Raw genomic sequence first — 13,701 nt, forward strand, 5'->3', positions numbered from 1 at the left:
ATTCCCGTTTATTTTCCAGATGTATTTTTTTTGCCTCTGGTTAAAGCACATTATTTTAGTTTTAGAGAAGTTAATTGATAACATGTTTTCCTGACAGTGGCTGGAAAAGGATGCTAGTGCTCGCTTTAGACCTATTCTGGTCAAAGATAAAAAGATTGTGTCATCTGCATACATAAGGACTGGTACTTTATATTCAGAATTGAGCTTGGGGGCATGAACATCAATAATACGCAAATCAGAGATGAGAGAGTTCACATAAAAACTGAACAAGAATGGGGCTAACGGACAGCCCTGTCTGACACCCCTCCTCGACTGAATAGGTTTAGATAGTCTGCCATCCGAAGAGTATCTTATCTGCAGAGTGTTATTGCTATGAAGATTTATTATCAGGTGAAGCAGCCTTTTGTCTATGGTGGTAGAATTCAATTTTGACCATAACAGCGCACGGTCAATGGAATCAAAAGCTGCCTTCATATCAACGAAGGCAGCAAAAACGGTTACTTTTTGATGTTGTGTGTATTTGTATATTAAATAGTCCAACACCAGACAATGATCTAAAGTTGAACGACAATGGCTGAAACCCGCTTGCTCGATATTAAGAATGTGTTCGCTTGCCATCCAAGCACACAGTTTAAGGCAAAGATATTGGGAATATAACTTACAGATAATGTTTAGCAGACTTATTTGTCTGTAGTTGTTCGGGTCAGATCTACTACTTTTCTTATATATAGGAATTATTATGGAGAGACCCCATTCAGTTGGAATTTGGCCAGATTGATCTATGTATGTAAAAAGATTGGCCAAAATTGGGGCCCACCAGTCAAGATTGACCTTTAGAGCTTCAGCAGTGATGAAATCACTGCCTGGAGCTTTGCCTTTTTTCAAGTTATTAATTAAATTTTTAATTTCCAGGTCCAGATCTTCCAGCCCAGAGTCTGACTGGCCACCCAACAACAGATACAGCTGGGTGTCATCAACGTACTGGTGACAACCCAATCCATAGCTCCGAGCAATCTGGGCATGGGGGCACATATAGATATTAAATAACATCAGGGATAGAACTGCCCCTTGAGGCACTCCACAAGTCAGTGGGTACATTTGGGATAATTCTTCCCCAAGTGCCACCCTTTGTCCCTGGCCCTGGAGGAAGGAGGCAAGCCATTGTAAGGTGAGCCCCTGGACTCCAGTGTTGTCGGGGCAGTGGACCAGTAACTGATGGTCGACCATATTAAACACCACCAACAGGTCCAACAATAACAGCTGAAGAGGATATATGATAGCTGAATATTGTCAGCTGAAGAGGATATGTGACAATTAAGATTAATGTTTAAAATTTATTTATTTACAAATCAAATAAATAAATAAGGACTATAATCAGGGTTCTGTATAAAGCACATACACTTGCTTATAAGATTTCTGCAGTTTCCTTGAATTCTATGCTTTTCCTATCTACAATGAAGTTGTCTTCCACTTTTTATCACTCTCAATAATTCAGGAATTAAATATTTTAGAATAATTTGGACCTGAAAAAAACAATCTGTATAAAACATTGTCACTAAGATTATTCTAATTTTTGCATAGAGAAAACAGCCTTGCTATTGCAATTTGGACTAGCAGAAGCTTCCAAACCACCTTTAGAGCTAGCCCCAAATACAGCACAATACAGTTATCAGATCTGGAAATGATGAGAGCATGAACCCGTGTTTGGATTTTGCTTCTCAAAGTAGGGTCACACTTGACAAACAAGTCTTAAGTTAGAGTCAGGTGGGTCGCCATGTTGGTCTGAAGCAGCGGAACAGAGTTTGAGTCCAGTGGTACCTTTAAGATCAACAAAGTTTTATTCTGGGTATGACCTTTTGTGCACAAGCACACTTCTTCAGATACAAACTGAAACAGAATTTCCTCAAGCCCTATATTTCTGTATGTAGGGTTTGAGGAAATTCTATTTCAGTCTGTATCTGAGGAAATGTGCTTGCACATGAAAGCTTAAATAAAGTCTTAAGTTAGTTAAGGTGCTATATATCACAGATAAAAATTGGGTGGTAGAACTAGATTTTTATGTAAACATTTCTGGAACTGTATCTATTTTTGTGCTGGTCTAGAGCAACAGACTCCCGAAAATATGGTATTTTAGACTTGACTCAATTCATTGGAATTTATGGTTCAAACAGCACTGTGGGATAGGTGAATGGAATTGATACCATCTTATTATGTTGTTATATGTGATGTAGGTTAATGATTTGTTGGTGACTGACCGGTTTGTAATTTTGGATTCTCAAGACTTCTACATAATGTTTTGCAGATATTGTGTGTTTTGAAATGTTATACTTGATCTTAATAAACATTTTAAAATTGAAAAAAATAATAATAAATTATTCATTCATACATGCAACTATAAATTCAGATGTAATTATATCTCCAAGACACAAACCTGTTTCTTCAAGAGTAGTAGAACTTCCTCCAAAGTAGGTTGTACCCCAGTTTCAGCATTCTCACCAACACCATTCTTTACTTGCCCTGGATCCAGTTGTCTAGAAGAAAGGTAGGCATACAAATATTTAGAATAAATAGTCAACTCCTCGTTACACAGTATGTGGGTAAAAATATCCCTCATTTTTTTATTCTGTGCTTTCTTTCTGTGCCATTTGGTATCTAACCTATGGTTCCTGGGCAAGAAACATCAGCCAGTTCTGAGGAGGCCATTCCCGGGAAGTCCATACTGCTTAGAGTTCTGCTTTTGCAGGTTGTTCTGATCTCCTTCTTCAGTTCTTCAGTCAGGAAAGGGGAGAGAAAAGGGGCAGCCAACTATGGGAAAAACACAGCCAGATGTTCAGTTTGGGACAGAAAAAAGATTGGAGGAGGTAATCACCTGCCTTTTGTAAGGTTTGTGAGTCTCATTCCTATCCCATGTGCAGAAATTTTCAGTGATTCATACCCGATTTCCAAGTAATTGGGGAGATTTTTCATCTTGTTTCAGTGCTTTATAATAATAATGCCCTTAACTAGAAAATTACAAAATAAAAAAATTGATTTCATTACTGTTTGGAGGACAGTGAAATGTTTAATGCTGTTTTGCTCATTTGAGCTTCTGAGGTCCTTTTGTAGCCTTTGATTCTCTGAAGTAGTTGACTAACCCTTGCATCTTGAATTGAAAGCAATGGATGTTTGGCAGTACCTTCATGGGATAGCTTGTGTACTCCCTTTGGTCTTCCTGTCTTGTTAATAAACATAGGACATCACTTTCTAATGTGATCAGAGACGTCCTAGCTGCATATATAATACTAGTGCAAAGGAGAAAAAAGATTTCAGAGTGAGTGAAATTGGAGATTGGAAATGGTGTAAATGGGAGGCTTGTTTACTTGAATTCCATGAGTATGGAGTTTCTTGGGGAAGAGGGTAAAACATTATTGTTCTAAAAAGAAGAAAAGCAAGCTTGAATGGTGAATGGCAGGTGAGATTTTGCTGTTGGATAGCTGTATCAGTGAGTGAGTGGATTTACAGATAAACCCTCAATAGAATCAAAGCCCACCACCTCCTGTGAATGTTGCCATAAGGTTGTAAGCAAGGGAGCCAGGCTAGATGGGTGTAGACAAGAGGGGGAAAGATAAGTTAGTGAGAAATATGTGGGTTTTAGGTCAGCAGCTTGATGTAAGTTAAAAAAAATTGATAAGGCAGGAAGTGGGGAAGAATAACAAGCTGCTAAGACTGAAGTTTTAAGTGTGTTGCAGTTATTTTTCATTATCTTATTCTTATTTTTCAGGGTGGCCATTTTTAGATAGCTGAATCACTAGCCCCCTCAGTGATCAGCTGAGAAAATACCTTACTTATCGGTATTTATCAGGTATTTTTTCGGCTCAGTTTATACTCGGCTCAGTTGCTCTGTAGTTTTTCCAAGGAATGGAGGATTGGTTTGAGAGGCATTGGTTGATGTCTTACTGCACTTATGAGATCCTGAAACAGTCATAGACAATATGTGCTTCCAAACTGGTCCTGTCCAACTGGAATATGGACATTGTTGTTGTATCATTCCCAACTTTTTTCTTTTTGAATGATGTTCTGGTTGCTGAAACCTGTCTCCCTGTTTCCCTTTCCAAGCACCTCATCCTGCAGTTGATTCTTACTCTACCCCTTAGGGCTGCCAACTTCCAGGTGGGACCTGGCATTCTCCCAGAATTACAACTGATCTCCAGACTACAGTTCCCATGGAGAAAACAATTGCTTTGGAGGGTGGATTCCTCCCCTCTTCAAGCTTTAGCCTTCCCAGGCTCCACTTCTAAATCTTCAGGAATTTCCCAACCTATATTTGGCAACCATATACCTCAATTTGTCTGTTAGTTCAGCCTTTTTTGAGGTTAGGAATAAGGCTTACTAGCTAGATTTATATAATAGATTTTGTCTGAGATCTCTCCCTGTGTGAGAGATTTTCATTGTGTTTTTTCCTGTCTGTGTTCTGCTGTAGCAGCAGTAAATATTTTAGAAGTGTTTGTGCTTGTGCGCCAACTATATGAAATGTGGATATGATAGAGAAGGTTGATACATCTGTTTGCACTGCTGGAACACCACCTGCAATCTCTGCAGCACCCTCTACTGAGGGAGAAGCGAGAGGAGGTAGGGGGAAATCAGCCCTTGTTATGTGTTCTCTACTCAAAATCTACCATCCTGCCTTCTTGTTTAGCACCAGCACAGTGACAAAGCAGCAAGCAGTGGTAAAGGAGACCTCGTTCAGCTGTCCTCTGTCCTGTCTGCCTTCTAGTACTGTCTAGAACCCTTGTCCGCCTGCCACCACCAGCTTTCCTCTGTTCCACTGTGACATGTCCTGGTGACACTTTCACCACTGTTCAGTATTCTGAATACCAAGATTGCAGTCATTGCTTAGCGCTCAGGTATCATTGCCTGGCAAGTATGGCTCCTGGTGTGCACTTGCCACATCTGGGCAGCTCCTTGGGGTTGGCAAAAGCAGTGGGGAAGGGTTAGGGGGCTGAGAGAAACTTAAAAATAAGTTGCCTTGTGTTGTTTTTTAATTGGGAGATGGTTGTTTCCTATTGGCTTTAATAGAATTCCAAATATTTTGAAATTCCAGTTGTTTTAATAAATATGATTCTGAATGTTTGTGCTGGTTCACATTGCCAATCTTAACACTGCCAATTCATTTGGTTTACAGAAGAACATTCCTGTCAATGACAGCTCTGAGATTATTTTATCTGCCAATAATCTAATAGTAGGCGCGTTTCATCTTTCAACATAGAGCCCAGGACCATTTCAAGGGTGTAATATTATTTAGGCCTCCAGTTATTCATATTAGTGGCATGAAGTTAATACAAGCATTTCAATTCTTGGAGTCCTCTGCAAATATGAAATTTATGACTGAAAGAATCAGCTGTGTTATATCAACAATTCATTTTGTGGTATTCCAGCTGACATGGTATCTTTCCTTTATTTATTGATATCTTCAGTCATCAGCAATGAGAGGAAAATACACTATTTGTCAAAGTCAACAGCATTCTATCCTCAGTTACAATTGATGCTGCTGTTGTCTTGATGGCTGGACAATAAGCTTCACTGTTAGAAGATGCCAACTGACAAACTATTTTAACAAAAGGAACTGTAAAGCAATTTGGGGGCTTTGTTTACCAGTTGGAAATGTTGTATTTATCTATTTATATATATTTACACTACTTTATTCATACTAATGTACAATAGTTGAAATATTCTCTGTGACCCCTTTTTAAAAAATGAACACATGATGAAATAAAATTTGTCAAATCAAACACAGTTGCCCCATCTGCAAGTTTTCAGGCAGGCTATCCCAAAGACTTGGGGCATCTGTGGAGAAGATCTTGCCATGATCTTACTGCAGTACTACAGACCTTACTCATCAAGGGAGCTCTCAAGAATACCCGCTGGGCTGATCTCAACAGGCATGTGGACTCATGTGGGGTTTAACTTCAAAACATTTATTTTATTTTATTTTGCTTTAGTTGACCAATGGTTGAACATTTGGAAAACTGATTTGTCATATTCTAAGTTACAATTATTGCTCTTTTGCGTGTGTTGTATATGTGTTTGAAGATTTTGGTTGTTTGAAAGCTTGGGGCGAGTAAAAAAGCAATGCAAATAGAGAATGGAGTAAAACATAACATATTCACTGAAATTTCCCTACCCTTTTCCAAGAGTGTGTCATGGTCAGTGTAGCATAGTGGTTCGAGTAGTACCTGGGGCAAGGGGCAAGGGGATTTGAATCTTTGCTCTGCCATGGAAGCTTGCCAGATGACCTTGTGTCCATCAGACCCTCTCATCCTAACTTTCCTCAGAAGGTGGTTGCTGTTTCAATAGACTGGGGTGGGGGGGAGAACAATGTGATAAACCTCTTTGGGTCCTGTTTAGGGGGGAAAGTGAGGTATAGGGTGTTGTGTTTTTTTTTAAAAAAAAGCTAAGCTTGAGTCTCAGTCAGTGAAAGAGGGTAACAAAATGTTTTCAAATATTAACACCTGTTTGTTCACATGATAGTCTGACGCTTTCCCTAATAATAATAATATTGATTTTCATGCACATAGTATCATGAGGGTTACTGACAACCATGTGCCCCTGTACATGTTCGAAGTATCATGCACAGTACTAAAACATATTATTTTAAAGTACTGTTCATGGTGCTTCAAACATGTACAGAAACTATTGTGATGCTTCAGTTTTGCAGTTTCAAGTTCTGATGCAATTATTCTTTTTCATGGCATTTAAGATTATTCTTAAAGTGCTGGTAATTTTTTCTTCTTTGCATTTAGGGTGGTTATTAAGAATATTAACCTGCAGTGCTTTTTAAATGCATTTGTTACATTTCAGCTTGCCATTTACGGTCATCGTCTCTTATTTATTTACTTTTTAAAACATTTGTTCATGCAGAACAGATTGGTCAGGAGATGTTGGAAAATCTCAGCCATGACAGAGAGAAGATTCAGCGTGCTCGAGAACGAGTAAGTTTTCTACCAAAAACAGTTCATTGTTTATATTATCATAGATGGAAAAGGAGGGAATTATCAATACTTTCTTTTTTGCAAAGCGGCTGAGATGCCTGTATATTTGTCTCCATCTTATATGCAATTTTAAATCAAGGAAAACATGTCTGAACCTGCATACAATTTTAGTGAAAGACTTTCATGTCGCAGCAGACTAATACTATGGCCTTTCATGCTCCACCAAGCAGACCAAGAATATGTTTCCCCACATAATCCAAGTTCATGTCCATGTCATATTCTTCCTGATATCAACATTTATACCCATGTTCTCAGACAGGGATATTTCCAGCTCCCTATGATCTGCCACTCATTTAACTGGAGATACCAGAGATTAAACTTCAGACCTTTGGAATGAAAACTCTGCGTCCTGCAAATGAGACATAGGACCTTTTCCTACAGAAAAAGAGAAGGTATAGATAGATGATAGATAGATAGATGATAGATAGATAGATAGATAGATAGATAGATAGATAGATAGATAGATAGATAGATAGATGTCATGGAAGAATTACCAGGCAAGTAATTTTACAAATAAACTATCAAATGTGATTTTGCTTGGGCAGAGTGAATTCAGAAGGTCCCAGCATTTAGTAGAGGAGTCTTACTGTGCTCATGCCTTCATAGATTTCTTGAAATGATATATGCAATTCATAATAATACTGTTTTCCCCCATCCCACTCCTTTCATTGTTCTAGCTGTTGGATAAAACAAGTTCTGTTTGCTCTAGCAGATGGAGATCAAGGATGAGCATAGAACATCTTCAAGCAAACAGCTTGAGGACACTCTAGTTCTGACTAAGATAGCCACAAAGGTGCTTTTTGGACCAGAATTGGAAGATGTCTATTTCAGCAGCTGTACATTTGGCACCAGACACATAACTCTCATCTTTAGAGGCCTCACAAACATCTTTGCCTTGTGTCTATTGGTATTGCTGCTTAACTTTCCTTTTCTTGGTCCAGTATTAACTTATTGGCTATCTTATTGTAATATGTAATATTGTAACATGTACCTAAAACTCTTTGACCTCTGAAGGCCCCCAATAGGGTGGAAACGCTTCAGGTGTCATGTATATTGACCCTTGTGTTCAGGCCACTTGAACTTTTCAATGAGGCTTTCATTGGACCCTTATTTGCTTTTAACTGCCTGTCTAATAAATACATGTGTTTTTGTATAAGTTTTAACTAGGTTTTTAATATTCACCCTTTATTAGACGTCTTTCTAGACCTCCAAAGAATACCAGGGTCGGGAGGCAGAGGCAGGCTATCAATCCGCTTCTCTGAACGTTCTCCATACCCCAGTAGGAGTTGCCAGAGGTCTCCATGACTTCCAGGCATGGGCGCGCACACATACATGCAGAAACACAAAATGCAATTTCCCCCCCAAAAAAGAAGCCACCTATTTGTGTAATTCTTACCACATGAATAGGTTGTCCAAGTCATCTGAAGAGGGTAGGGACATGCACAAAAGTTTTGTTCATTTTCAGTTCACTTTATTTAAATCTATCATCATTGCTACATGTGCTTATTTTCCTAATTCTGATTTTATTTGCTCCCATTGCTTTCAGTAGAGACCAGACAGACAAAGAATTCCTATTTTATAGGCAATTTATTTACATTTAAAGTATTTATACCCTGCATTCTCAGCTAGACTGGTTACCAAGGGTAAATGAAATTAAAGACATTGAGAGATCCTCATTGCTGATTTCTCTTGACCTGTTTATTTTGGATCCGGTTGGACAATCTGGTTTGTCGTAACATTCTCACATGTACAATAGGCAGAAGTTGACATGTGGCAAATGAAGAAAGTAGGTAATGGGGGGTACAAATAATACATAACAAGAGTGCTCTTATATATGAGTCCGTCCATTCACATCTAAAAGGATGTGAATATTTAGGAAAGTTCACAAAGAGGGATGTGAATATTTAGGAAAGTTCACAGGCAAACAAAATGAAATTAGATCTTGCTTCTCTCTGCTCTGTTTCTTTCAACATTTTTATTCAAGCCTAGTGGTGTGATACTGGAAGTGAGCTTTGTTGGCTGCAGCTTTTAAATTAAAGATATCATGAGATCTCGGATGCATCCCCATTGCTGATCTCTTGTTTTTTGCTGGCCTGTCAGTATTTCTCTCTCTGTAGTACGTTATTGATCCTGATTGCAGAGAGATACCTGTTGTAGAAGGGGAGGACATTTGTTTCATTCCCCCTTCAGTTCTCTGTTCAAACCACCCAATACAGCTGCTTGAGGAGGTGCGAGGAGGACAGTGTTGATGCTTCACAGGGGCTCAACTTGCTTCTGACCATTAGCGCAGCAGAGACAATAGGCCTGTGCTTCTATTCACTGTGTTCCTTCAGGGACTCAGCTCAGACCTAGCCACTGGGAGCATGGGAGAAAGCACTTTGCTTGGGATAACAAAATACCTTGAAATCTCTTGAACTGGTCCTGCTGCCTAGTCTGCAGTGCGAGCTGCCTATTTGCTGACAAAATGTTTGCCTCCATTTGGCTAGCAGCAGATCCCACCTATCGGAACACATTTGCCTCTATCTTCTCTGTTCTGCAGTGCTGCTTGCCTACGTGGCAGCATATGCAAGCAAATGTTTATGCCAGGCACTGCCCAAGAGAGAACAGAATGGCAAGCAAAGAGGAACTATTTTTATGATGAGGAATCAACTCAAAGAGCCACTCCTACAAACAGTGGTTGGTGCAAACAACACCTTTGAAACATCCGTGCATAACTGATGATTGGTCAACCGTACTGTAACATGCAGATCTGAATGTTTCCTATGCACGCTGTGATTAATTTTTCACTTTTGCCTACGTAATAATAATATTAAAGAACAGTGTCAAATAAAATATGAAATGCAAAGTTAGAGTGTTGGAGTAGAATCTGGGAGACCCAGGTTTGAATCCCAGCTTGACCATGGAAGTTTGCTAGGTGATCTTGTGCCAGTCACTCTGTTTCAGCCTAACTCATAGGACAGTTCTTATAAGGATAAAATGGAGGAGGGAAGAAAGAATGTTGATGTAAGCTGATTTTGGTCCCTATTGAGAAGAAAGGTCAAGTATAAACATCTTGATAAATAAAGAAAAATTGTACCTATACAATAAGGAAGATTTTCTTTGGTTTGTTACAAAAACAAAGTTTTCTTCACATAATAGGTTTATATGCAGTATTTCTTATAAAGAAACCTTGTCTCCACAGCTGAGAGAAACAGATGCCAACCTGGGTAAGAGTTCGAGAATCCTAACAGGAATGTTACGAAGGTAAGGGCCAGGTAGGGACTCCTCTCTTTCTTCTTTCTTCAGATATATGTATTATAATGTAGATTCAGGTGGGTAGCCGTGTTGGTTTGAAGCAATAGAACAAAGTTTAAGTCCAGTGGCACCTTTAAGACCAACAACGTTTAAGCTTATACCCAGAATTAAACCTGGTCTTAAAGGTGCTACTGGATTCAGATTTTGTTCTATTATAATGTAGTAAACAATCATAGATTTTGTCAGGATTTTCTAGCATTTGGAAATCAATACTCAAAGTGATTATGCTTAGTTCCTTTCACTGTGAAAATAGTTTAGGTTTGCTCTACAGCCTTTTCTTCAGAACCTTAACTTTAGGTCCGTAGAGTATTAAACCTATTGTTTAACTAGTTGTTTAACTGTCTTGGCCACCCTATCAGGGAAAATTTAAAATACATGGAACATTTAGGTTGTGTTGTTTCCAAAAGACACTTCCGTATACAAGCAGAGCTTGTGCCTGTGTAAGGATGCTCATAGGACAGTTCTGCTGCTTTCCTATTCCTGTTAGCACTTGTGTACTATACACTAGATGATTACAGAGAATGAAAGATCTGAGTATGTCTCCTATTTCCCAACCCAACCCTGTCCCCTCAGCTTAGTCAAGGAATATGAGTTCTGTGCTACTTCCCTTGGTTTAGGAGTAAAAGTAAGATGGAGATATGGAAGGTCTCCTGTTTCCATAATTCCATAATAATGTGCCAATGCACATATTCAGATTTGGAAGAAATAGGCCTTTATTATGCTGTATGGAGATCCCCAAATGCTATGACTCCAACATGCAGGAAAGAAAGATCCTCTTGGTATTTTGTGCATATTTCTCCCATAAATTATAAAAAAGATGTAGGGGAACTGAAAGATAACTTTTCCAGTTCCTTGTACATTTGGCAGAATATCCTATCTGCAAACTATGTCTGCCAGATCTTTACTGAAGTATCTTTTCTGAAAAACCTCGCATGAAGAGAAGAGTTACAGCATCTTTTGTGTCATTACTAAAGTGCCTTGCTGGTTAAGAAGCTTTTCTTGAGACATAAGCTAGGGTTGATATCATGTTTTGCACTGATAATGCCATTAGAAATTATTTATCACATCATTTTTGGCACCATGAAAGGCATGAGTAAAAGAATGTGTGTATGAAGTTTAGGCAGAAACAAGTTCAGGACAAAAGGCAAAAATGAGTTTCTGTAAGGATTAGCTATTGTAGATTTTCCGAGCTGTATGGCTGTGGTCTTGGCATTGTAGTACCTGATGTTTCACCAGCAGCTGTGACTGGCATCCTCAGAGACATGACACAGAAAGATGGACACGGAAAGTACTCCATCTTTCTGTGTTATACGGCCATACAGCCCAGAAAATCTACAACAACTAATGAACTCTGACTGCGCCCTCATCTTGAAACATGTTATCACCGTGTGGCCCTATTATAGAAGTACATATGCTATACTGTGACATTCTGTGAGGTGGCTGATCGGACCTGCTTATACTGTGCTGACCAGTTCCTTTATAAAAATAGTCTCTTTGGAGTTTGTTTTTACTTTATAGATCTGTTGAGTACCACTGCTAGGTATATTTGCTTTTTTGTTAAGACTCAGGCACCTAGGCTTGTCCACTTCCATACAGAACAGTACTTTATTTTCAGAAAACACAACAGGGGGATGGAAGATATAGACTAGGGCTGCCAAATGCAGCCGGGGGGCGGGGAATCCCCCGTTTCGGAGCCCCGAATCCCGGCACGCCGGAATTGGGGCCTGGGGGAAACCCCACCCCCGCGTGCGTGTCACCCGGAAGTGACGTCGCACGCTGGGGGCGGGGCCACGCGATTTGAGGGGGAAACAAAGAGTTTTCCCCTCAAATGGCAGCCATTTGAGGGGGAAACTCTTTGTTTTCCCCTCAAATCGCGTGGCCCCGCCCCCAGCGTGCGACGTCACTTCCGGGTGACGTGCACGCTGCGCGCGCGCTATGCGCACGCACCCGGGATCGTCCGGGAGCCCCCCGCTCCCGGACGATCCACATTTGGCAACCCTAATATAGACAGAGGATAATTTGTTTCTTTTCAGACTTGAACTTTTGGCTTGGCTTACACTTAGGCAGTATGTTTGTTACTTTCCAGTTTCACACAGATGTTAAACAATTCACTAAACACCCTAATAAGTACACTCTCCTGTACTGCTTTGTGGTTAACCTTTGGCTGTGGCTTTCTGGCCCCTTTGGAGCCCAACTGGCCACCAACCAGCTGTACTGACTCTGCCAGAGCATTCCTCAGCCCTCTCTTAACCACCTCTCCCAGTTCCTTTAGGAGTAATGTATTTGATGTTTGTGACCGCTTATGTGTTTAACATTCACAAGTCTATTCACTGTCCTCTCTCCTTTAGAGGAACTCATTAAACCTGACTATTCAGCCCCAGTTATCTGTTCCAACTGTTATTAGGCTGTTCACTCAGAGCTGTAGAAGTCTGCTTCCTCCACAGAGCTCCTCAGTTAGTTGACCACTCTCTGCTAACTCCACTGATCAGCTTCCCACTGCTTCTCCCAGCTGCCAGCCCCAAACAGTTTTGCCAGTTATGTGTCAGTCACTGAATATTCTGAGCTAAATGGCCCCCTCCTCACTCAGTCATGTAACTCAGCAGTGTTCCTTGTTTACATTCTGGTGGTCCCAGATCTTTAATTCCATCACACATGTGTATACAAACAAATATTCTTTAAAACAAACATTATAGCTGTGCTCATTAATCTTTGTCTGTCTTTAAGGTTATCATTGAACAATTTAATGTTATTCTTTAGTGCATTATGACTTTATAAAGACCAGCACACATATTTCAACCACCCTATGGAGGCCATTTTAAGTGCCTCCACATTGTGGACTATTCTCTGCTCACCATGTGGATCAGACAGATTTTTCAGTTGTTCTGTGAGCAGACAAAGAAGTCTGGGGAAAAGTGTGTGTTGTGGAGAAAAATTGCTTGATCCATATGGTGAGCAGCTGCACGTGAGTAGCTTGCCGTGTGGAAATAGCTGCACATTAAGTGATTTAAACTGTATATACTAGTCCTTAATCTCCCCATGAAAATATCATGAGGGTTTTTTTTAAACTTATTTGTTTATTCAACTGAAAAAGGTTAAGATACCTGGACCTCTTGCCTCTATTTTACAAACTTCTCACAATTCAGACTCTGAAGCATAGCAGACAAAATTTTCTGATTAAGAATAATATGTAAATGACACAAGCTAAATTCAAAATCCATGGAGAAAGGAAGTGACAATTGAAAGAGATGGTTCAGCGCCTGTAGACAATCAAAATAATAATAAAAAAACTCCACAGCCAAACCCATATTCTCCCCAGGAAGGGCCCTGAGACATGAGCTGTAACGAATATTCTGCATATGTCTCCATTTTGTCAAATCTT

At 39.8% G+C, this 13,701-nt stretch overlaps 1 protein-coding gene across 1 annotated transcript in view; it reads left to right on the forward strand.

The window, feature by feature from the left end:
- The window catches only part of LOC107121001 (vesicle transport through interaction with t-SNAREs homolog 1A-like), a 327,612-nt gene that overhangs the window by 177,680 nt on the left and 136,231 nt on the right, over positions 1-13,701 (forward strand). Inside the window, 2 exon segments of the mRNA XM_015423795.1 lie at positions 6,898-6,968; positions 10,210-10,271. Of these exon segments, the coding sequence (XP_015279281.1) occupies positions 6,898-6,968; positions 10,210-10,271 (133 nt within the window).

This window comes from Gekko japonicus, unplaced genomic scaffold, assembly GCF_001447785.1.
Source record: "Gekko japonicus isolate JY-2015 unplaced genomic scaffold, Gekko_japonicus_V1.1 scaffold180, whole genome shotgun sequence".
NCBI classification, from domain to species: domain Eukaryota; kingdom Metazoa; phylum Chordata; class Lepidosauria; order Squamata; family Gekkonidae; genus Gekko; species Gekko japonicus.